At 40.6% G+C, this 26,498-nt stretch overlaps 1 protein-coding gene across 5 annotated transcripts in view; it reads right to left on the bottom strand.

Moving 5' to 3' along the window:
• SIK2 (salt inducible kinase 2) overlaps positions 1-26,498 on the bottom strand; it is a 106,083-nt gene that overhangs the window by 64,472 nt on the left and 15,113 nt on the right. For 3 of the 5 annotated variants that reach the window (XM_065570360.1, XM_005291414.5, XM_042851863.2), the window contains exon 3: positions 20,864-20,927. The exons of 1 other annotated variant lie outside the window; for it this stretch is intronic. In XM_065570360.1, the coding sequence (XP_065426432.1) occupies positions 20,864-20,927 (64 nt within the window). Of the gene's footprint in view, positions 1-20,863; positions 20,928-22,869; positions 22,913-26,498 lie in introns of all 5 variants that reach the window. One more of the 5 variants, XM_065570358.1, reaches the window with a different exon arrangement.

Below are 26,498 nucleotides of genomic sequence, written 5' to 3'. Positions count from 1 at the left end.
TGACCTTACCTCCACCCAAAAATATTCATGTAAAACATTCTGGATCCGATCTGCAGAAACAGATCTGAAGTCACCTGGGAGTTTCTAACATTCCTCCCTAAGCCATAATGAGTTAATCAGGTTTAATTTAGCAAAATGCAAGAACAAACAAAAGCCTGGAGATTAAGGTTTGTGATTTCATCGTATTTGTATGCTGAATATCATCTCAATCATAAAATGACTAACAAATCACATGATATCAAGGCAGTCAGGTTTCAAAGGTACAACCTGAAAAACATTCAACACAACTCTCTTAACGGCTTAACAAAGATGAATTCACAAGCCTATTAAGATAGGTCTACACCACCATGAAAAACCCACAGTTCTGAGTCTCAGAGCCTGGGTCAATTGACTCAGGCGGCGGGGTTTGGACTGCAGGGCTAAAGATAGCAGTGTAGATGTCTGGGCTCTGTGGCCAACCTCCATCACCAGGTTTCAGCGCCTATGGTTCAGCCCGAGCCTGAAAATCTACACCGCAAATTTTAGCCCTGCAACCTAAGTCCTGCGAGCCCGAGTCAGTTGACCCGGGCAAGCCGCAGCCATGCCACAGGTCTTTTATTACAATGTAGACATACGCTTAGCGGCAGTAACAAGCAAGTTAAATCTACAATGTTGTCATCTGCTTTTACAGCTCTGGTCTCTTGGAATTTTGTTAAAGATTCCAGTGCAATTTCTAAAGCTAGCATTAAAGATATATTTGCTTTTACACCCCAATCTGGCCCATATACACATTTATTTATTTATTTTACATATGATAGAAACCAGTTTGTCCATTTATACTGATGGATGTTTCCTTCCATCTCCAATGAGCGCAAAGTACCATAGCTTATCATCATGGTTAAAATTCTCAGTGTCTGTAGAGATGCTGGGTGTGATAAGTAATTTTCAAGTAGGACTGGTCAGGATTTGAGGGATACCAGCAACTGGGGTGATGGTGACCATTTCAAGACAGCTGAAACTCACCACAGACATTTTCCTGCAACAGCTGGAAGCTGCTGTGAAGAGATTTGGATAGACTGTCTGGAAGATAGTAATTTAAACTGTGACTTCTCTCTAGGACGAGCTGATCACTTGTTTATTAGGAATACTGTAAGGTACAGTGTCAAAACACTGAAAGTTCATTGACACACACTGGGTAAAGCAAACCAAACTGTCAAGTTGCCAGGTCTAGAAAGGCAAGTCTGTTCCATCTTGACAAAGGGCAATTCCCTCAATCTGTATTTCAATTTCTCATTCTACCCCTCTTCATGGCAGGCATTGTGGCTTTCTTTGAGTTTGGAAAGAGCTACAGGCTCTACTACAATCTAAATAATAATAAGTACCATCACTGGAAAATTAGTAACCGGTAAATATACATATAAAAAAAAAAACTTTGATTAAACTTTTCTTCCAGAACCAGTGTCAACTCCCTTACTCCAAGAACATATTAATACTGTGCATATATTGTACTGTATAAACCAAAACTGCAGAAAAGGACCTGGGGATCACAGTGGCTGAGAAGCTGGATATGAGTCAGTAATGTGCCCTTGTTGCCAAGAAGGCTAATGGCATATTGGGCTGCATTAGTAGGAGCATTGCCAGCAGATCGAGGGAAGTGATTATTCCCCTCTATTTGACACTGGTGAGGCCACATCTGGAGTACTGCATCCAGTTTTGGACCCCCCACTACAGAAAGGATGTGGACAAGTTGGATAGAGTCCAGCGGAGGGCAACGAAAACGATCAGGGGGCTGGGGAACATGACTTACGAAGAGAGGCTGAGGGAAGTGGGCCTGTTTAGTCTGCAGAAGAGAAGAGTGAGGGGGGATTTGGTAGCAGCCTTCAACTACCTGAAAGAGGGTTTCAAAGAGGATGGAGCTCAGCTGTTCTCTGGTGGCAGATGACAGAACAAGGAGCAACGGTGTCAAGTTGCAGTGGGGGAGATCTAGGTTGGATATTAGGAAACTATTTCACTAGGAGGGTGGTGAAGTACTGGAACGGAGGTGGTGGAATCTCTATCCTTAGAGGTTTTTAAGGCCCAGCTTGACAAAGCCCTGGCTGGGATGATTTAGTTGGGGTTGGTCCTGCTTTGAGCAGGGCGTTGGACTAGATGACCTCCTGAGGTCTCTTCCAACCCTAATCTTCTATGATTCTATGAAAACTCAGCATTCTATCCACCCACAGTGTATTTCTATAGCTGTCCTCAAAGACATCCGTCTGCACAAGGTATAAAGTCTTCATACAGTGCAAATCTTCTAGTATGGATTATTGTTTCCACAGTATTTAGAATAGCTCAGAGTTGCAAAGCTCCTTTAAGACACCCAGGGACTCCGACCACAAAGAATGTCCTTACAAGGAACTTAACCTAGACTGCTTCATTACACAGGTTGAAAAGAACGAAGAAAGAAAGATTCATAATACTTAATGGAAACAGTCACAGTTTTGATGAACACCTTACTGAGCTCTCTGGAAAATTGATTTACAGAAACCGGTTGTGAAAAGACCATGGTGTGACAGGTGCTTTACAAATCAGGGGAACAAACAGACCTCGCTCACAGTCAACAGTCTAACATATTAAATATAAGAAAGAGGGAATTACTCAGTGTCCCAAGCAATTCAGTAGGAAAGGACAGATCAGGGAAAAGTGCAGAAGGCTGAAGGGTTTTTCTGGGTAGGAATACTAGATTTTAAAAGATAGTTAGATTTAAATCATCCTACAGGTTAACATTAAAAGCATATCAGAAGCCCTTCTCTTCCTATGGTCTCAATAAGTTTGGTTACTACTCCACTCAGGTAATAGTATTATATTGGCATCTTCTTCTCCCCTTAACTCACCAATTTGTGACATTTGTAGTTCCTTGTAAAGTGGAGACATGGGGAACTTCACTTCTGCCCCTGTAAGTACACCACACCCTGCTGAGATACTATAGTAATGGGCGGCAGCAGCAGTATACAACAGCCTAGAGATCTATACACTGTTATTTTAAACTTGTATCTTGGACTAATTTCATCCCCCACTTCACATCATTTGGTTATTTGAAGTGTTGCTGTGTTGCTCCCAAGATATTAGAGAAACAAGGTAGGTGAGGTAATATCTTTTATTGGACCAGCTTATGTTGGCAAAAGAGACAAGCTTTCAAGCTACACAGAGCTTTCTTCTGGTCTTCATTTGGTTAGCTTTTTGTTGTTGTTGTTGTTTCACTGTTTCTTTGTGTAGTTAAGTAAAAACTGGAAGCTACCTTAGATTTGACAAGAACAATAGCTGGAATAAATAGGCCTTTCACTTAGAACTGAGGCGGCTTCCTGTCCTGTTTCAGCAACACATTCCTTATATGGATGAGTAAAATAATGCAGGGTTTGGAAAAGAGTGAGATTTATTTCAAAGCATGTGATCTAATAGAAACAGTCAGGAGAAGCCAGTAGTTAATGCTTTGTTTCATTTAACACGCTCGCCTTCATATGGTTTTTCTTATGTGCACATGTGAGGGAGCCAGGTAGATTTGAGAAAGTGTCTGGTAGTGAAGTAATCTCTTATTGATTTTCTGCCTTCTTATGTTAATATGGAACAAGAATGACTTAAGAATTCAGGAGACATTTCTATGATTCTAGATTCTATGATTTTTCTCTAGCTAAATCTGCAGACCGCCTACTGACACCCAGATCAGAACACTGTGCGCAAAGATTTATATGATAAGGGGTAAGACCCACTGATGTATCACAAGGCTCTGATATAAACATGTCTTTCATCTCTGCTACATACAGAAGACTGGCCATGACTAACTGCTTAGAGCCTAAGAAATACCATAAGTGAAGAAATGAACAGAAGTCAGCTATTTATGTTAATTTGTTAATGTTACAATCCCTCATCAGAAGTTTACTATTATTCAAAGTCTTCCTTGTGAGACTAGGAATCCATTGTACACTTATTTCAGGTCAAAATATATTGAAGAAATGTCCATGTATTTTAGGAAGATCCAATTTTGGATTAAAAGGTAAGAATAATGAATTTATAGTATGAATGAGTTCATGACCTTTGACTTAATTCTTTATAGCTTACTTATATTCTCATTCTTTAAAATATTCTAGGTGACAATGTCTGCTCTCTGTCTCTGTATAAGCAGATGCTCAAGGGCTCTAATATCTGCACATTACTGTCTAGTCATCTGCAGGCTAAAGGGATCATACACAACAGGCTTTCTTGATCCCAGCAAAGCTCAATTTCAGGAGAATACAACTTTACCTGGGTTTCCCTGGTGAGTAGCACAAGATCAGGAACAGAATTTAGGTCAGTCTGATTTAGTTGTGCATAAATTACCAGGTTTTTCTAATAATCTAAAATAGGAGTGCTCAGAAAAATAAAGGTCACTGGGCTACTGATGTCACGTTCTCTTCTCTTTTATTTGCATACTCATGACTCAAGAGTATTTCACTATTCATATTTTAGAAATTTAGTTTCTACGTCTACTCCTAGTTTTTTACTGCTTCGCTTGGGGAAATATTTTCCACATGTTTATTAGTCTCTGTCCAAATTCAGTAGTAGGTTACTCAATAAAAAGTGCAGGTACCCAGTCATGTCACATGGGTATTTCAGAGCCAAGGAATCACTTTAGAGAAATATAAACACTGGCTGCAATGATGCAATAGGTGTTTTTTGGCTTGTTTGTTTTTGTTTTGGCAAGAGTACATGTGAGAGGTGTTGGATCAACAGCCCTTGGGGACAGAATAATCTATTTTACCACAGAACAGCCATAAGAACGGCCATACTAGGTCAGACCAAAGGTCCATCTAGCCCAGTATCCTGTCTTCCGACAGTGGCCAATGCCAGGTGCCCCAGAGGGAATGAACAGAACAGGTAATTATCAAGTGATCCATCCCCTGTCGCCCATTCCCAGCTTCCGGCAAACAGAGGCTAAGGACAATCCCTGCCCATCCTGGCTAATAGCCATTGATAGACAGATCCTCCATGAATTTATCTAGTTCTTTTTTGAATCCTGTTATAGTCTTGGCCTTCACAACATTCTCTGACAAGGAGTTCCACAGGTTGACTGTGCGTTGTATGAAAAAATACTTCCTTTGGTTTGTTTTAAACCTGCTGCGTATTAATTTCAGTTGGTGGCCCCTAGTTCTTGTGTTATGAGAAGGAGTATAACACACTTCCTTATTTACTTTCTCCACACCAGTCATGATTTTATAGACCTCTATCATATCCCCCCTTAGTCGTCTCTTTTCCAAGCTGAAAAGTCCCAGTCTTATAAATCTCTCCTCATAAGGCAGCCGTTCCATACCCCTAATAATTTTTGTTGCCCTTTTCTGAACCTTTTCCAAGTCTTTTTTGAGATGGGGCGACCACATCTGCATGCAGTATTCAAGATGTGGGTGTACCATGGATTTATATAGAGGCAATATGATATTTTCTGTCTTATTATCTATGCCTTTCTTAATGATTCCCAACATTGTTAGCTTTTTTGACTGCCGCTGCACACTGAGTGGATGTTTTCAGAGAACTATCCACAATGCCTCCAGGATCTCTTTCTTGAGTGGTAACAGCTAATTTAGACCCCATCATTTTATATGTATAGTTGGGATTATGTTTTCCAGTGTGCATTACCTTGCATTTATCAACACTGAGTTTCTTCTGCCATTTTGTTGCCCAGTCACCCAGTTTTTGAGAGATCCTTTTGTACTTTGCTTAAGAGCCTTTGGTGAGGGACCTTGTCAAAGGCTTTCTGAAAATCTAAATACACTATATCCAGTAGATCCCCCTTGTTCACATGCTTGTTGACCCCCTCAAAGAATTCTAGTAGATTGGTGAGGCATGATTTCTCTTTACAAAAACCATGTTGACTATTCCCCAACAAATTATGTTCATCTATGTATCTGACAATTTTGTTCTTTATGATAGTTTCAACCAGTTTGCCCGGTACTGAAGTCAGGCTTACCGGCCGGTAATTGCCGGGGTCACCTCTGGAGCCCTTTTTAAAAATTGGCGTCACATTAGCTATTCTCCAGTCATTTGGTACAGAAGCTGATTTAAATGATAGGTTACAGATAACAGTTAGTAGTCCTGCAATTTCACATTTAAGTTCTTCAGAACTCTTGGGTGAATACCATCTGGTCCTGGTGACTTATTACTGTTTAATTTATCAATTTGTTCCAAAACCTCCTCTAATGACACCTCAATCTGGGACAGTTCCTCAGATCTGTCACCTAAAAAGAATGTCTTAGGTTTGGAAATCTCCCTCACATCCTGAACCGTGAAGACAGATGCAAAGAATTTGTTTAGTTTCTCTGCAATGGCCTTATTGTCCTTGAGTGCTCCTTTAGCATTTTTATTGTCCAGTGGCCCCATTGGTTTTTTAGCAGGCTTCCTGCTTCTGATGTACTTAAAATTTTTGTTGCTATTACTTTTTGAGTCTTTGGGCTAGCTGTTCCTCAAATTGTTTTTTGGCCTTCCTAATTATATTTTTAAACTTCATTTGCCAGAGTTTATGCACCTTTCTATTTTCCTCATAGTATAGATGAGGCTACCACAGAGCATGACACTAACAAAAACCTGGAGGGACCACCTACTAGGGACAAGACAACAATGTGAACACCTGTCTTTCTGACCTGTCTACATCTACACAATAGAATTCTGCTGGCATAGCTACATCGGTCAGGACTGTGAAAGGATGTGATCCTGACCAATATAAACTGTGCCATCAGAAGCCCCTAGTGTAGATGCAGCTAATCCAGCAAAAATGTGCTTTTACTGGTTGTGACATTATATGATTAAAACATGACCATGTAGATCATTGTTGCTACCACTGATATATATAATTGCAACCAATCTTATACAATGTGTGTCAAGTATGGTCTCAATAGAAAAGTTATGATTTGCTGGATATGATTATGCTATTTGTATGCATGTATCTTTTTGTTATCTGAAGTTATGAGTATTAACTATGTACCTGTATTTCAAATGTTTGCTCATGTGGTAATACCCACAAGGTATTTAGCCTGCACACATTGTGAAGGGACTATTCAAGTTAAATGGCCCATTAAGGTACACTTAACTCACAATGGACCATGGAAGACGCCCTTCCACACCTGATGGACTTTCATGTGAACATTCTAACTAGAGTGTGGGTAATGGCCTCTGCTATGACTAAGTGAAGCAGGCATAGACATGTGACTTGCCCATGTGACTCCAAAATCCATCTTGTTACCTGTATTTTTCCATAAGCTGTGCAGAGGACTTTGTTTGAAACAATGGGTTCCTTCAACTTGGTAGAAGCTATAAAAGGCCCTGGAAACATCTCCATTTTGCCTCTTTTTTGCTCCAACCTCTGGACTATGGACTTATACTAATGGGAGCATTCTAACCAAAGGACTGAGGACCTTCCAATGATTTAGAAGCAACCAGAGACTTAACAAGCCAGCAGTTTATTCCATCAGTGCTACAAGCCTGAACCAAGACATTTGCAATTATTGTATGTATTTGATTCCTTCAGCCAATTTTAACTCTCACCTTTCTTTCTTTTTCTAAATAAACCTTTAGATATTAGAAACCCAATAATCATGCTGTTGCCTTTACTTTTGTCGCTGGTTTGGTATATCTTATGGGAGAATAACCACCAGTTTTGGGAAGGGGTGTCTGCCCTATTTTTCAGCAGTTTGTCCTGAATTTAGTATTCTCAGTTGTGACCCACTAAGGCACAATGACACTGGTATAGCTTGTTTTGCTTGTGGGGGTGGTGTTTACCACACTGGTACAAAGCACAGCCTTGCCAGTAATGCTGCATCCACACTAGGAGAACACTACCAGTACAAGAATACCTGCATGGGAGTACTGGTAAAACTCTCCTTGTGTAGAGGCACAGGTCTGACAAGTAGTGTTATATTATATATTATATAAAAAATAAAAATCCTTCTCCCCTCCCCCATATATATGTGCTCTTCAGCTGGGATTTTCAAAGGAGACTAAGGAAGTATAGTGCCTAACTCCCAAGGCACCTACCATTCATAGGCACCTTTGAAAATCCCAGCCCTTAGGAATATTTCAATGAGATATTTTCCTTTGTCATTTCTTAATTTATTATAAAGGGGTAATATACTGGTATAAGGCAAGAAGATCTACTAGCACAAGAGACAGGTAGAAGGGCTGAGGGTCTGAATGCCCCTAATTTGCTGACACTTTAGGATAAATTAATAAAATGGTACAGTAACTATAATGCTATTGCTATTTGTTTGAGAAAAAAAGTCCTACACAAAATCTAGCTGCCGACTGTTGCGAGAGTTTCTGAGGGCAAGGATGAAAATCTGTTCTACTAAACCTTGGCCAAAAGCATCACGTTCCTGTCAACAGTGATTCATGCAGTAGGATTTATATGCCAACTTGGACATAAATCACAGAATTAGGCAGTCTCAATATCCTATGAGATTTGGTCACATTTGCAGCCCCTGAACTATGCAATGAACCTTTCTAGTAGTGGGGAATACCGAAGATAGACCACAACAATCAAGACTGGTTGAGCTACATTAGCAGTAGTGCAGCCAACCACATAACAGTGACCTCAGAAACATTCCTTAATCCCACCCCCTGCTCAATGGTTAGCTTATTTTTAGGTTGAATAATCAGCTTTAGCTTCAAGTAGGGTGACCAGACAGCAAACGTGAAAAATCGGGACGGGGGTGGGGGGTAATAGGAGCCTATATAAGAAAAAGACCCAAAAATCGGGACTGTCCCTATAAAATCGGGACATCTGGTCACCCTAGCTTCAAGAGTCTGAATTCTTGAAATACAAAACAGAACAATTGGTCATTGATGAACAGAACTAGTGAATCAGTCCCTATAAAACAGCTTCACTGTAATTAACAGTTGATGGAAAAATATGTGCATTCCTAGAAACTTCAGTTTCAGGCACAGGATTTGGTGGAGGGTTGGGAAGAGGCAGCTGTAAAAATACCTCAAATATGCAGCAGAAGTGGTCGCTGAAAACCCACTTTGTAGGTCTGTAAAACATTAAACATACTTGAAGCCTTTTCCCTACTCAGAAATCAATTTTTTTTAAGACTTTCTTGAGTCTCTTTATCTCTTACCAGCTTATAAAATGTACCACCACTTAAACTGACTAGATTTTGCTCTGGAAGGAATTCCTCCAGCGGAGACCATAACAGGCAGAAGCTATATTCACAACTGCCGCTAAGTGTGCAAAATTCTGGATGTCTATAGTGAAGAGTCCGGAGACTCACTTCAGGCCAAAAAGATCAGATCAGATCATCCTCTCCATGAGCTAATGTATAATACTACACAACATGTTTTGAGCCGAGTTGCCAAGCATCTCAATGAGATGCACCTGATGGATGTTCATACTGAGAATTCGCAATACTGATAAACAATGAACAAGGGAACGCTTACTAGCTGCCAGCTGCTGACAAGTTAAAGAATTTTCTTTACAGTTTATACTACCTCATTCAAGAGTTGGAATTAAAGGATCTTCAACAAAATCTGATTTGTAAAATAAAGTCATCAAAAGTTATTTTGTTACTAATTCTGCAGTACAAAGTTTTGAAGGAATCTGTTCTTGCCTGAAAGACCCACTCAATCTCAGCTTTGGTGCAGTCAAATTGTGAGGAGCAGGGAGCATCAACAAAAAAGACAAGTCAGATTAAGAAAAATGGGACTCCAAAAGGATAATGTTTATATATCCATGGCTAAGTGCTAGAAACCTGCAAGACGCTATGGATTCTGAGCCCCAAAAGAGCACTCCACTATGTGCTAGTGCAGGGGTCGGCAACATTAGGCACGCGGCTCACCAGGGTAAGCACCCTGATGGGACGGGCCACTTTATTTACCTGCTGATGCGGCAGGTTTGGCCGATCGTGGCCCCCACTGGCCACAGTTCGCCATCCCAGGCCAATGGGCGTGGCGGGAAGCCGCGGCCAGCACATCCCTCGCCTGCGTCGCTTCCCGCCGCCCCCATTGGACCGGGACAGCGAACCGCGGCCAGTGGGGGCCGCGATCGGCCGAACCTGCTGCATCAGCAGGTAAATACCCTGGCGAGCCGCGTGCCAGAGGTTGCCGACCCCTGTGCTAGTGTGTAATCCAAGAGCATGAAAAAAGCAGGATTTATTTCACATGCTATTAGTCTAGAAGAAGGGAGTTTAATACAAACCAATAAAGCATTTGGTAGAAAGAAGGAAAAGCTTTCACCTGGAAAGATCTGATTTGATTTTCTCTGATGATTTTTGTGTAAACAGCCTTTTTTTTTCTCTTTGCTTTTACATAAGAGTTCTTCTGGACACATGCCACCCTGGCACGGACATGCAGTCTAATGAGAAGGATTTAAAGGTGAAAAGAGAATACAGCCCAGACAACTGGAATGGACTTGGTAAATTTTAGTGAGTTCAGTCTCTTGTGCTAAGCACAAGAGACAGTAAAATCATTCAGCCTCTGACTCCTCCATTCTCCAATCATCAAGGTTCACAACATCACAGCTGAACTTTATTCTAATTGCTTCTGGGTGAAATTTTTTCTTGTTGGTGCTGTCAGACAAAAGTTCTGCTTCAATGAAGCGGTCCTCACCATCCCCAACTGTGTTATCGTGACTGAAAGAGAATGTAAAGACTGCAAATGCCGAGGTGTTGAATATAAGATATGGTGTTAACAACAAAGCAAAAATATCATTGTTAGGAAATACCCCATTCTATTCAGAACATCTACGACGACAGCTCAACCAATGAACCATAATGAGCAAGGAACTTTCTAGATCTCAAGTTAGTTTTAACTTGATCTCATTTCTGTTCTATTTCTTAGTGGTCTTAAACACTATGGCAGGGGTAGGCAACCTATGGCACGCATGCCGAAGGCGGTACGCAAGCTGATTTTCAGTGGCACTCACACTGCCCAGGTCCTGGCCATTGGTCTGGGGGGCTCTGCATTTTAATTTAATTTTAAATGAAGCTTCTTAAATATTTTAAAAACCTTATTTACTTTACATACAACAATAGTTTAGTTATATATTATAGACTTATAGAAAGAGACCTTCTAAAACGTTAAAATGTATTACTGGCACGCAAAACCTTAAATTAGAGGGAATAAATGAAGACTCGGCACACCACTTCTGAAAGGTTGCCAACCCCTGCACGATGGTAATCTTCCTCTCTTTGTTCCTTCAATTATGAATCTGTTCTGAGGTACTGCCTAGGAGCCACAGTCATGGGCCAAGACAACATGGTGCTAGGTGCTGTACAAACACAGAACAAAGTTTTTGGTACTAGTTTTTTGTTTGTCATTAGTAAATAAACCACTCTCTTACATACCATCTTATCAGTATAGTGAATTTTTTTGTGTCTGGCAACCTGCAGAACTAAACAGCAGGGAACCATTTTTTTTCTCCCTTTGGAACCTCAACATGTTTCTATGACACAAAAAAGTAGTCACCAAAACAACTACAAAAATATTCAGAATAAGAGAAAAAAACATTTCCATATAGAATTTCCAATCATCACTGAAAAATTCCATCACCTAATAGACGGCCTCAATAACTCCTAAGGCATAATTACTCAGAAAAAGTTGAACTAAGGAAAAAAAACTATAAATGTAAACAATATTAAACTTTCAATAATGCATCTAAAGGCATAATTCTATTACTTTACACAAGCAGCCCTGGTCTACGCTACAGAGTTAAATTGACGTAAGGCAACTTAAAGTGATCTAACTCTGTACGCATCAACAATAAAATCTTGTTCCCATCAATGTAACTCACGTGCTACGCCAACTTAATAACTCCACCTCTGTGAGAGGCGTAGCACTTAGGTCGACATAGTAAGGTCAACGCAGTGTAAGTGCAGACACTGTGTTGCTTACATTGACCGTTGCCGGCTTTCAGAAACCATCCCACAATGTCCCACACTGACAGTTAAATCAGTACAAGTGCTTCTGGTGAGGACGTGCACCGCCGACACAAGGAACTTAGTGTGGACATGCAAAAGCGATGTAATTACTATGATGGCTGATCGTCGACGTAACTTAGGTTGACATAATTTTATAGGTAGACATACCCAAATAAGAAAAAACAGCGATAGACAATTCACAAGTTAGGTTATGGAGAATCAGATAAATTGAGTGTTAACCCATTTACAAATCCTTTAATATATATCTAGTAAACCAAAAAAGCCTTTGTTTCACTGTAATAAAAATACAGATCTTCTTTGTAGAGTCACACTTTTGCAGGAAATATGACAGACATTAAAACTCAGAGACAACCATCACCATGGAAAAAACAGCCCATCAGTTTCTTTCTAGAAGCTTAGGTAGCCTTGGCCACATGAGGAAAGAGATATTCTTTGCTCTGTGCTCATTTCTAAAGATCACCACCTCTTTTTTTCCCTTACACATATATCAATCTCTCCTGACCAGTAAATGTGTCTATGGAAATGGCAATAATAGAAAGTGGTTGAGCTGTTGCAACTGAGGGCACAGCAGCAGAATCTTTAGTGAATCAATAGTGAATATTTTTGATTAAAAGTTCAAAACTAATGGGAGAAAAACAAAAATACCAAACCCCTAAAGTATACAACTTTAATTCTAATCCCAGAATCACTGCAAATACTTTCTCCAGACAAATCTTAGGGTTAGAACTAAAAATTGTACGTGAACCTGAGCTATCTGCACAACAGACTGTCTCCAATACAGAAGATGCAGAGGGAGATTATGAGGGAAACAGAAAAATGCAAGGAAACTCTTACTCTCAATGTCCCCTTAGATGTCATAGGAATTCCATGGAAAATATACGTCTATCTAGTTTCTTATTATAACAATGTCCATCAGCATACCATCACAATGCTTCCAAGAGACATTCTAATTAAGCTCTATTCTTGGTTGTTTGGGCTAAATGACCTCCTTAAACTGAATGCATTTTTAATTCCAAAATTTGAGTCCATAAATCCTGGGACATGCTGGGTATAGAGATAGACTTCTAAATCCAAAGAAATTCCTGACAGTCAACCAAGGCCCGAATTTCACCTGAAATATTCCTAAACACCTACATTTCCCTGTGTCTAAGAAAGAAAGAAAAAAAATCACCAAAACAATGAAATAAACAATTTAACGACCTACAAGTCTAAAAGCAGGATTCAGGAAGCATGGTAGGGGAGGATTTAGAGATAGCTGGGGTTTCACACACAGCCTCCTTGGCCCTCATGTCGTCACCTGGGGGCAGAGTAAAGGGGCTGCCCACTCAGCAGGCTCCAGGCAATGTCAGGTTTTTTTTAAGCATGTTACTCAGTTAACTACCTAGAATATATTTACAACAAAAAATTGAGTCAATGTGTGTTTTATTCCCCTAGGATGATGTGGACAAAAAGCTCCAATACACTACAGAACTACAAAAAAACACAAATAAGAGGTCATTCTAACAGCAGAGTCCTTCCAAACTCTCTCTAGTCAGATGCACTTACAAAAATACTCTGGGACAAGATGAATTAGTTGCTCAAATACCATAGTTATTGACACTTTAGAAGGACAGAGAAAGAGGCATACATAAATATAAAATGATCTTCTGCCTATCTAAACTAACATTTGGGAATATTAAGATGATTTTTTTTTTAAATCTATCACCAAGAATGATCTGTTATCAGATATTTACAATTTTATCTTTATAAAGACTAACTTCAGAAAATGATCAAACTTTATACAATAATAATAAAAATATCCACACTGAATTCTTCTTACAACACCAAGAGACCTGTCTTTTAGACCTGCTAAGTGCCAGACACACACAGCACTTACTGTAATTTCTATGAGGAGTAAGGAGTCAAATAATTTCACTCCCAACGTACACAGTTCTATGAACTTTCTTTCTGCATCGTCAAGATTATAGGAAGGTTACAGGAATGATAATTGCAGAAGATTTCCATTAGCAAATACAATCTAGCTATGTAGAGAGTCCAGGCTTATTGAAACAAACAGCATTTAGGGCATCATTCACCCCCAATTAAGTCAATGTACAGTGTCTCATTGATTTCAGTGGAGATGAATCAGGCCCCTAACACAGATGGCATGAATTACTTGTTCTAAAATTCTGAATAAAAATTCCTTATGAAATCACGAAGTGTAGGTAGCCAGTTTGTGTAGCAGGAATGATCACATCTCAACTGCACAACAGCTCTGTGGTGCTGTGTAAGATTTTTTGGGGGGAAGGGGCACAGGAATTGTTTAGAAGGTTAGAGGAGCAGAATCTCCCCTCCTTGACTGGATATTCCCAGAAATATTTCTGAGGTTAGAGGATCCTATAGCAAACAGGCCTGTGTTAATGAACAGTGTTTGTAAATGGGATGACATTCTTTATAAACTTAAGGAAATGGCACAATGAATATTATGTCAGATTCCCCTTTCTTGATTCTCAAAATTTAGGAACAACTAACCAGTCTCTGGGCTAGACCAATACATTCCTGCCAGAGCGACTCACTGCACACATGGGAGTCAAGAGAAGGCAGCTTTCAGCCATTCTTTGAAAGGTAACACACTGTACTATAAAGTGTAATGTGCTAATATAGCTTAGAAGTGCTGCATTTAAAGATCTAATTGATATTATGTTCTGTATGTTTCCTCTCTGTAACCTCACTTGGTAGTAAAAACCTAGTTTAAAAAAAAAAGGAGGGGGGACTGCTATAATTAATTTATTATGGAAAAAGTTCAGTCTGTTGCTACTGGAGTGAACTTTACCCCTGCCTTCTTCACAGAAGCAGGTAGCATTGATGCAACAGCCTACTTGCTGAAGGACAAGATCTCAACTCTGTACAGAACAGGTCTCACAGGGGACTTGTGTACACAGAGAGGTCACTGAGGACATAATGACCCAAAGATAACTGGCTGGTAATGTCACAGTAAGGTCTCATGTATCTGCCACTCTTTCAGAGCTCTGACAATTATTTAATATATAGTGTAGTAATGCTCAGAGCCACAATCTGGATGAGAACCCTAACGTAGTAGGCACAGATGACCTACCATCCATTCTAAGGTTTTCTATGGTTCCCACAAACACAGTAACTAAGTGCTATGACAGCACAGAACAAGAAAAGAGCCTGGGAATCATTTATGCGATTGCAAGAGTGCAATAAGGGGTTAGCTTCAGGACTCTGGGGTCTCCCTTGTTTCCCCATCTTGCAACTTGAGGACTGAACAAAAGCTTTAAGGCGAATGTTTTAAAGTTTCTGAGACACACTGAAGAGCGACAATCTGACAAATTGCTCAATAAACCCAGTGGCTACAGATTCCAAGAGTCAGCAAACGCCTTCTCTGCCCTCCTCATCTCTTCCTTCTGAAGCTTCAGAAACATTGGGCCTCATTCTCCACTGCCTTGCAGCTTGTGTAGTCATTTACTCCAGTGCAAAGGAGGTGTCAAATGCTACAGATCAGAACGGTAGCATTTTATACCCAGTTTGCACAGGTGCAAGTGAGGAAAAGTTGCAGAGCTTGTCTACACTTGAAACACTGCAGTGGCACACCTGCAAGGCGCTGCAGCTGAGCTGCTGTAGAGCTTCAGTGTAAACACTCACTACAGTGACTGGAGGGTTTCTCCAATTGGTATAATTAATCCACCTTCCCAAGCTAGGTCAGTGGAATAATTCTCCCATCCACCTAGTGTGGTGTACACGGGGGTTAGGTTAACTTAACTCATCGTTCAGGGGTATGGATCTTGCACACCCCTGAATGACATAGCTGTGTCAACTTAACTTTTGAGTGTAGACCTGGCCTCGGATGGCTAATCATCACACTAACAGGCTTTTCTAGTAAGCAGGTTAGGGTAGTGTTAAGAACTGGGGGCTAAAGCCAATTACAGAATCCCCTATCATATTGGTGCTGAACAATACTAAGTACCGCTGAATACCATCTACTAGGGTTAGGCATGAGACTTGAATGTAAATATTTCCTGGAGGTGTAATAGTGCATGGTCATCCAGCAGGATGTATAACCAGAACCAGTAAAACAATAGGATCAATTTCACAATGCTGTGTGGGGACCTTAACTCATGACCTCTGCCAGAGGGGAAGAGATATTTATTAATCTGGAATTTTCATGATAAATAAAAAGCACGTAAAATGTAAAATCCTATAGCCTTCCACGCAGCTTTACTAACACACTTAAATCCTGACCTGCAGCCCTCCCTGCCTCTTGCTATTCCAGACAAGGCCCTTTCTATGGCAGGGCCCATTAGCCATGCCAAAATTAGACTGGTTTTGTGATATGAACCAATATCTAGTAGGGACTGTGGTGGAGCTCACAAAACGTATTTTCAGCTGTGCCCTTAGAAAGATGTGAACTCCAGCCCCTAGAATATACTGGCACATCACCCCAGATTGCCATCAAACACTATTTTAAAAAAGAAGTTTTATAAGAAGATTTAGAAATCCTTATCTAAGGTGCATCTAATTCCATTTCCATGTACCCAGACAGCCTACTTTAAACATTCAGTTTATGTTTTGCAATCCTAAATCTCCCCAATCCTGTTCCCTGTTCATTAGGCACTAACTCAATCTCACACCAATTACAAGAAGACAAGGTGCACAGACTGATATATACAACATGGTTATATTTCAACAACGATCATTGCTTAAGAAAAGCCACATTTCCAAATCACAAACAAAAAATTATTAGTTCCATCTTTTCCAGCAGGCTGACCTCTCCATCCAGGTATCTTCTTCCATTCCAACAGATCAGAACTCTAAATGCTGATCATATCCCGTCACAACCAAGACCACACACCATCCTGCTATTGTGGAAGCACAGCCAAATAGAAAAGGTCTCATTCTCACCCTATTTCCTTTCTGAACCCATTAACTCTTGCACCTACAAAGTTGCTAATGTAACTAAGCCTATACTCAAATATTCCCAACAGTTTAGGGTAATATACAGAAACCCAAGAGAAAAGGATGCCAAAATCTGCAAGGTTAAATTCTACCTGTGCTAAATCTTTTAAGACCTCTGGGAGCACTATTTTAATAGATATATTTAAAGGTGACTGGAAACAGACTAGCTGAGTGACAGCATCATCTTGTTTGCACAGGAATAGCCCTTGTTCTTTCTGATACCTGCAGACTGGCAAATCTAAACCCTCATTACACCGAAATGTTGATAACCGAGAGTAGCCTATTTGGACTGAGTACTCTGAAGACCTCTAAAAGGCCAGAACCAAGCACAGCTGTGTTACATTATCACCCAAGACTGCCAGACGGGCCCTAAAAACCCAATGCGTGATGAGTGCTCTGATTACTCTATTGTCAGGCATCTGTCATTTTAGGACAGCCCAAATCTTCAGCGATTAGAAAGGATTTAACAAGCCCAAGGTCTGGTCTACATTGAAAAGTTAGGTCGACCCAGCTACATCACTCAGAGGTGTGCAAAATCCACAAACAGTTAAGTCTATCTAACCCCAGGTGTACATAACACTAGGTCGACAGACCTAGATACCGCCTCTTGAGGAGGTGGATTCCTACGTTGCCAGGAGAACCCCTCCCATCCCGTATAGTAGTATCTACACTGAAGCACCACAGCAGTGCCGTTGCCACTGTAGCATTTAAAGTGTAGACAAGTCTTAAGTCATCCCCACTGCATCTGTGAGGCAACAGGCCAACCCACCACTATACTGGAATATTGAATGTAAATCTTTATTCTCTGTTAGGCTACACGTATCAGGTTTTGGGGCTGAGACCATCATGTGCTATGGGCAGCCACTTATTGGATATTCTTGTGCTGTTAGCAGCCAAATGTCCAAAAGTTCTGTGGATTGAAGGTGGCCAATCTTCAGTTTCCAGTGCCAGCCACCTAAAATGCCACCACTGAAAACGAGAGAATCAATATTTTGAGGCAAAAACCACAAGCACATACTTGGCTTGCAAATAGAGAGTACATCAACAAGCAAAGATATGGAAACAAAAACCCTCAGTAATTTAATTACTGGCCTGGAATCTGCTGACTGCCTGTTAATTGTTTGAGCTCTCAAACTGTTAAGAGACCACCCTGTGATTCCTGAGTTTTTTCACCCCATATGAGGACATCCACAACCATGGCAAATATATCCAGAAATGTGAGTGTCATCAGGAAACCCTTTCTTTTTCACAATCCTATAATAACTTAAAATTGAAGCTCCCAATCCTCCCCCTCTTGTCATGTTCATAGACAACTAGAGACCTTTGTTAGACATTGAATTCATCTCCCTTTGAAATGTTTCCAAATGTTCCGAAGATGAGAAAAAGCTTCCTTCACATCTTGTTATCCTAATGAAATGATGGAGGTTCTTTATTACTACCACTGTGGAAGGAACACCTTGCAGGAATGTTCTGCCAGGCAAAGGCCAGATACCTGTGTGAGAACTGCTCAGGAGGCTCCATACTCCAAAATTCTACTTCACAGTTCTCACTCAGTTTTATTTGCTGCAAAGGGAATTCTGTTGATTGGAAGATTCTGATATGACAGAACTGCTTTCTGATCCCACCAGTGAAAACTGGCAAGGCCAGAACAGCAAACAGCCTGTGGGGCCAGAGGAAACACTGCCTTCTACGTAACCATGTGTCATGATAGAGCCTCTCGGCATATTATGATTCTTTCAATAGCAAAACTCTCAGACTGGAAAAATAACAGAAGAATAGAAACTACAGTAAGAAAGCATAAGGCCAATCTCTATCCAAAGTCTTTTTCCTAGCTATATAAAGGCAGCAATAATTGGTAATGGGGAAAATGACAGTAGATGCCCCAGAAGTGTCTTGTGAAATGTCAACTATTCCCTCATGATAAAGAGAACAGTATAAGGTCATTTCTTTTGGGAGGAATGCTTTTCTTCTCAGGTAACTTCAAAGAGCAAACCTTTGACTCTTGTTGCATAAAGCCCGGGCTCATTATCTATTATGGTTGCAAATCTGATGGCGAGAGGACAGTACTACTATGTTTACCCTTTCTTCCCTTCTATAGAGCCAGAACTACTAAGTCCCAGCATCTAAAAATTACCCTGCCCTCTGTAGTGCACACATAAAAATAATTTCTGGGCCAAAGTTTTTCACTAACTACTAGTTTTAAAATGATCAAAAAGGAAAGGTAAGTCTGCACGTTCCTTCTGCCAAGATGTCATCACTTGGAGAGCATACAACTTGGGACTCAGATGCATCGAGGTGACTTCTTTATTCAGCCTTTCCTCATGGTTACAGTCTTCGGAGACCAACAGAAGCAAAACAACTCTCTTTAAAATATCACAACAAGCAAAATGCCAAATTTCATTTGAATTTATTATGAAAATCTTGTCCCTGCTCCAATTTCAGTGCTCAAAGACAAAACTGAAACAAGGTCAGGTTCATGTTAGCTAAACTTACCAGAATTTATTGTAGAGTGACTCTGAGCAGCTATGAATAAACACTCCCCATAGGAGCCACGTTAAAAAAGTAAGTCTGATGACTGAAAAAGGCTAGAATCAAGAGTGCTTTAGCTTACCTGAAATATGGTTTGGGCCACTATTCATTGTGACAGAAGAACATCTAGCATGTTATGTAGGAAGCGTAAACCCAGATCCTGATCTCCATTACACTGGTGTAAATCTGATAACTTCGTCTTCAACTGAGTTACATCATTGTAAATGAGATCACATTTCGGCCCACACTCCAAGAGCTAATGCAACCAGGAGAATCTCGAGTACAGAAGTTATTATAACTGTGTATTTGGCACTGTTGCAACTGTTTCTGAAATATTGTGTCCAGTTCTGGTGCCCACAATTCGAAAACGATATTGACAAACTGGAGCAGGTTCAGAGAAGAGTCACAACAATGACTGAAGGATTAGAAAACATGCCTTATAGTAGCAGACTCCAGGAGCTCAAGCTATTTAGCTTAACAAAAAGAAAGTGAAGGGGTGACTTGGTTACAGTCTACATGTACCCAAGTGGGGAACAATTATTTAGTAACAGGCTCTTCAATCTAGCAAAGAAAGGTAGAGCACGATCCAATGGCTCAAAGCTGAAACTAAACAAATTCAGACTAGAAATAAGGCGTAAATGTTTAACAGTGAGGGTCATTAACCATTTGGAACAATTTATCAAGGGCCATGGTGGATTCTCCATCACTGTGATTTTTTAAATCAAGATCGGATGCTTTTCTAAAGAAGAGTGACTCTAGGAATTATTTTATGTTATACAGGGGGTCATATTAGATGATCACAACAGTCCCTCCAATCTTGGAATCTATGAATCTACATTGCTTTTTAATATACAATCAACTCTGCTAGAAGGACACCACATTTCCTTAACAGAATTTTGTTAAACCTTACATTAAGCGTTTACATTTTTAAGAAATATTTTTGTATTTCAATTAATAAAATGAGGAAAACAGTTTCAATTAGTGTCACAGCTTTTCCGTGGCAGATAAATGAGAAAGTGTGCGCTACAGTATAAATGTCCCTGAGGCTTCAATTTACATAAGAACGGCCATACTGGATCAGACCAATGGTCCATCTAGCCCAATATCCTGTCTTCCAAAAGTGGCCAGTGCCCGATGCTTCAAAGGGAATGAATAGAACAGACCAATTATCAAGTGATCCACCTCCAGTTATCCAGTCCCAGCTTCTGGCAGTTGAGACACCCAGAACATGGGGATGCATCCCTGACCACCTTGGCTAATAGCCATTGAAGGACTGATTCTCCATTAACTTATTTAATTCTTTTTTGAACCCAGTTGTCTTCTGGCCTTCACAATATCCCCTGGCAATGAGTTCCACAGGTTGGCTCTGTGTATTTATTTTATAAAAACTGATCCAGTAAGATGAAATAACCCGCAGAAGTAAATGATTTAATATTTTAACATTAAAATATTCTCTTGCTTACCGAAAATTTCTCCGTTTTTGGCGTATTCTGTCACAAGGTACAACATGCTTTTGGTCTCCATCACCTGTTGATGGAGAAATTGCATATTAGTTTAGTTGGAGAAGGGTAAAAATTACATAAATATAGCTATTCCAGCCCTTCTCCCCCAAAGAAAGTCACTTAAGGTCTCAAGCCTGCAAACACGTACACAGATGCTTAAATTTAGTCACATGACTGACTTCAACCGGGCTACCGTGTGCTGACGGTTAGCCAAATGCTTAAGTACTTTGCTAAAATTGGAGCCTAAATGACAACTTAGATTTGATTCTTAGTCCCAAATAATAGCTATGAGAAGCTGACAACTCCAAATGCTAACTGAGTGAACAGACTTGGCCTGAAAGTGGTTTGCACTTGAGCCAACATGTCTGAGTAACTGTTCTGCTTAACTCCTCTTCTGACTTGCTGGAAAATTATTAGTGTCTGTAGACAGGAAAGAAGCTTGGAGCCCTTGCTGCCCTCAGTCGTCATGGTGGAAAAAAACAATGTATTGCACGTTTGGGAAAGAGTGGCTAATCCGATAAATCATGAGATTCTATTGATACCATAATGCAACTGTGCGCAGTACGGTAATGAAACCATCACATCCCCAGTTTCACCTTTCTGGAAATTTTACAAACAACTTAAAACTTCTTTCCTCAGACATCTATAGCCCTGATGCTGTTTGAGTGACCTTTTCCACAAGTTTCAGAGTGGTAGCCGTGTTAGTCTGTATCAGCAAAAAGAACGAGGAGTACTTGTGGCACCTTAGAGACTCTACGGTGCCACAAGTACTCCTCATTCTTTTCCACAAGGATAGCCTGTTCTCAATTTGGAAATACTGGACAAAATCTACATCTCTAAATTTGACATAAAAATTTCTGCGCTGTCCCAAACAAGGGGATTTCACCTAAGAATTCAGGACACAAACTTGCCAAGAAATCTACCCCCAAAAGGAAAACTTCCTTAATTACACTGCAGTTTTGATTCTATGCATCACCCTAGCTTAATCTTTTAAATGCTCCCTCAGTAGCTCATTACACAAGTAGCAGGACCAAAAACAGACTGAAAAACTGTATTTTAAAATAAAAATAGTCATTTAGGATTTTCTTCTGCAGCAGGTTATAACAATTTAAGTGTCAGTCACATTTTGGACCTTAACTATTTAAACAAACCTGAGTACTGTAATTTGTTAAAGACAGACCAACCTGAGTAAGTTGTGGGCACAGCCTCCTTTAGTCATGATTTTCTGGCTTTTTATTTATTCACAATCTGGAAACTATTGCAACAGTTTCAAGTAAATAATTGTTTTTGAAGAAATGTGTTTTTCTTCTTAGGTTTTAAAACATATTTTAACATGTTGTAGCCATGTTGATCCCAGGATATTCAAGAGACAAGGTGGATGAAGTAACATCTTTTACTGAACCAACTTCTGTTGGTGAAAGACAAACTTTCGATCTACACAGAGCTAAAGAACAAACAGCTGAAGACGTACTCCGTGTAGCTCAAAAGCTTGTCTCTTTCACCAACAGAAATTGGTCCAGTAAAAGATATTACCTCACTCACTTTGTATCTCACATACCTTTAACAGAAAATTATAAAACCCACATGAATTACCCAAAAGATTTGATATAGCTCTACAGATAGAACACAATGCCTGATCTTCAGAAAGTCCAACCATATCTGGGTCCTTATTTAATTCTATAAAGGTCCAGAGTGCATTTTGCCTGTAATTTTCTTTATTGAAAAAGAAAATAGTATGGAAAGGTTGGTTGGTTTTTAATTCAACACCTGGAGAAGGCAGGAAATGTCAATATTGTATTTTCTACACTAGAAAGCCATGAATTTGGTCCCCATTATGCCCAGCCCCCTCAAATAGGGAGCTCTGAGACTCATATTGTGGGCATACCCCCATGACGGGCACATTATATGTAGATAGATTAGAAAGACTCAATGTTTTTGGCATGCTAATGTTACTTTTATCTACTTACCTATCTACCAAATGTATTTCTAATGTGCCAATGACAACAATATCTAGGAGGCAAACATAAAATTAAAAGTTGCATTACCTTTGTCCGTAACTGTCCTTGCTTCCCTCCAGTCCCTAATTTAACTGCTTTCCACTCCTCCCTCTCCCTCGTTTTTCTTTTTTGTCATTCATTTAGGAGATTGTGATGAATTTTACTTATGCTAGCTACTAATTTTATCCCCTAACATTTGCCTCTATTCTATGAATCACAAGTTGATTTTAAAAGGAAGTGCCAGACTATTTCCCATAACATGAAATTAAAGCTAAACAAGACTTTGCTAAATCAAGACCTTTGTCTTTATTCAGTGGAATAATTCTGTCACCAAAGGGTTGATCTTTTATGTGAGCAATCCCATTGCCTTCAAAGGACTGCAGGATCAGGCCCTCAGTTTGAATGCAAAGGGTTTTTTTCTTTTGTTTTATTTTTTGGTGCCTGCAATTTGAGTTAAACATGTTTCTTGCATGATATTTCAAATACGAAATCAGATGAAGCACCATTCATGAAATAAATTGGCCTAAATTTACTAAAAAGGTTGTTGACAGGGAAGTTAGGCCCAAAATGTAGATTCTGTAATATATAAGGATGTAGATTCAGATCAAAATCTTATTCTGAAATGCCAATAACCCAAAATGCCATGGCATCATGTTTGTATGAATAACAGAAAAGGAAAGATACTAGAAACAAATGTAAAACTGACTAATCTATTTTTACCATCCAATTTAAGTGAAATGCAAAAAGAATACAGCATAAATAGTGAAAAGTAAAACAGATTTTTAAGAAGTCTTTCAGGTCTAGAGTTCGATCATCCAGGTTCCTCAAGTCTTGAGTGGGAGGTGAAAAACTTAGAAGAAGCTAAAGCTAAAAGCTATAGAAAGCTTCTTCTGGTATATGTTCAATGAATTCAGACATTTTTTAATAGTTGGAGTGATATTATTTGGCCATTAATGCTTCAAAGTTTGCAATCCTGAACTGTAAGGTCACAGAGGAGTAAGTTTTACGACCAAAAAGATCCAATCACTTCCACTCCGTTATATGGAGTGGATCTGGAGTGGTGTTGTCTGCCCCGTTCATTCATGGCGTGCGACAATAAAAATTCCACTCTCTTGGAAGGTACATAATTATTTTTAATCTGCTCTTTTGCAAGTGGGCATAATTGTTGCTAGGGTTTGCCAGATAGTCTTGGCTGGGTCCATGAGAGCCTCATTTATTGGAGGAGTAATCTTGGAAGAGGTTGAAGTTTGGAGGATGTCCAACAACTTATGTTGGGACTCTGCAACTTCTTCCAGCGGTATACCCAGGGAGTCTGCAATCCTCTTAAACAGTTCTTGGAACTGTTTAAAGTCATCCCCATCGTAGGTGGTGGGGGCATGATAGTTTCATCCGGAGAGAAGGATGAAAAACTGGCAGATACAGTGACTTCCTGATCCGAAGTCTCCTCCAGTTTCTCGATTGCCTCTTCCAGGGATTCAGAGGGTCGAGATACTGAAGGTGATGGAGAATGCCTTGACCTCTCCCTGTGTGGACAGGGAGGCTTAGGGTAGTGTTGGTGATACGCTGCTCATGCGTCCCAGTAGGGCCACTGTGGTGGGAATGACATTGGTGGCAGCATCCAGGGGTGTCTGTACCATCCTTGAGTTTCAGCTCTTGGGTGGTACTGATGTTATTCTAGTGGACCCGGTCTGGTGGCCGTCTGTATAGGCGAAGAGCAATGGGAGGAGTAGATTTTCCCTTCCTCATCATCATCCTTGTCACTGGATAAAGGAGGAGCTGATCTGGTTTGTGTAGCAAGTTGGCATGGTACCAACCATGCAGAAATAACGTCGGTACCGAGGAGTGGCAATTCCGGTGTTGACGAGACTAAAAGGTCTCTATGCTGGAGAAACTGCTGCAGTATGGAGAGTATATCAGTTCTGAGCAGGGTGTTGTCAGTGGTACTGATGCCTTTACCGCGATTGTCAGTGTCGAGGGTTGTGCGCTGTGGAGGCAGGAGGTGACGCCATAGATTGTAGCACTGCCAAGCTGCTCAGTGCTGCTACTGCATGTTTGAGTGGCTCTGGCGGTACCAAGGCAGGGATTGTAGGTTTCCCTTTTGTGCCTTTGTCTGAACCCACCTTAGTGTCTTTGGCTTGCACGGTACCGGATGGTCCCGCTGTGTCAGAGGTGGGTGGTCTTGGTGCGGTCAGTACCAAAGGGGTCTGACGGGTCAGGAAACTACAGGTCCTATAAGGTTACCGTCCTATCGTCTTCAAATCTGTGTCCATATGATCCCACTCTAGGTAACTGATAAGCACTGTTTCATCTACAAGGTGGGATTGAGAAGTCCTGGCAGCCACTAAATAAAGTGACTATAACACTGCTCTATCAAATTTGGTGTAGCTGATGTAGACTGACCAATTACTGAAGGAAGTGATGGTCTCTTCCGAGATAATCCTGGCTTCTTGCTGGGTGTGTACACAGAAGATTGTTGTCAAAGGTAGGTGGGTATCCTCTGTCTGGACTGTCTTTGGTATCTAAAGAGCTTGAGGTTTGGGGCTCAGGTGTAGAGGCAAACAGGTCATCATCCTCCCTAACTTGAACAGAGATACATGATCTTAGATCTAGGATGAAGGAACATCATACCTGCAGAGTTGGGGAGTGCATCCAGGAGAGAAGAGACTCTCTCCTAAAAAGATGTAGGCATTGTAGTGGACAAATAACCCAACATGAGCTCCCAGTATGACAATATGGCAAAAAAGGGCTAATGTGAGCCTTGGGTGTATAAACAGAAGAGTAGTGAGATGATTTTACATAGGTATATGGCACTGATGAGACTGATACTGGAATATTGCATCCAGTTCTGGTGGCCTCATTTTAAAAATGAGGCTGAAAAGGTTGACAAGGTGGGGAAAAGAGCCAGAAATTTCTCCCAGAGGCAGTGCTGATCTTTGCGCCGACTTTGGTATTGTGAGTTTGGAGATGTAGATCAGTGCCAAGTGTTGAGCATCACTTGCCCCTACCGAATGAACAAGCTTAGCACTCTGCTGCTGAGAGGAGAGAGAGGGTTTGAGTCTCTCCTTGTGGGACGAGGGGGATCAGTACAGGCAGCAGTGTCTATCCAGGTGTTCAGATCTCGCTTGCCTTGGTGAGAATGCAGTACTGGTTCTCAGTGCCAGGGTGGGAAGTTGACACCAAGATAGTCTTCACTGGTTCCTGATCCTTGCCTGATGGGCTGTGGATTTTTGCCAGTAGTGAACTTGGATGTTGCGTGACAACTTGCAGGGGCATTGGCTGACTGGAACTTAGGGACCAGATCAATCTTGGATGTCAAACTTCGCTCTTCGGGTGCTGAAGTCCCTCCCATTGATTGTTTGACTCTGAGAGTCTCTGGACTTAGTTGCTGAGACAGAAAAGGATGTCATACAGAGCAGCAGTCTAACACATGGTTCTCCCTGAGACGACAAACACAGCAGCTGTGGTCATCTATGAGTGGAATAAGTGTCACAGGACTGCCACAGTTTGAAGCCTGAGGGTTTTGAATCTGCCAGTTTAGGTCTGGATACTGGGTAAAATTACAGAAGAAAAAACTTAAATTTAATTTTGGGGGGGGGGGC

The sequence above is a fragment of the Chrysemys picta genome, chromosome 16 (genome assembly GCF_011386835.1).
Source record: "Chrysemys picta bellii isolate R12L10 chromosome 16, ASM1138683v2, whole genome shotgun sequence".
Lineage (NCBI taxonomy): Eukaryota > Metazoa > Chordata > Testudines > Emydidae > Chrysemys > Chrysemys picta.
This window is presented reverse-complemented; position numbering and strand designations above follow the sequence as displayed.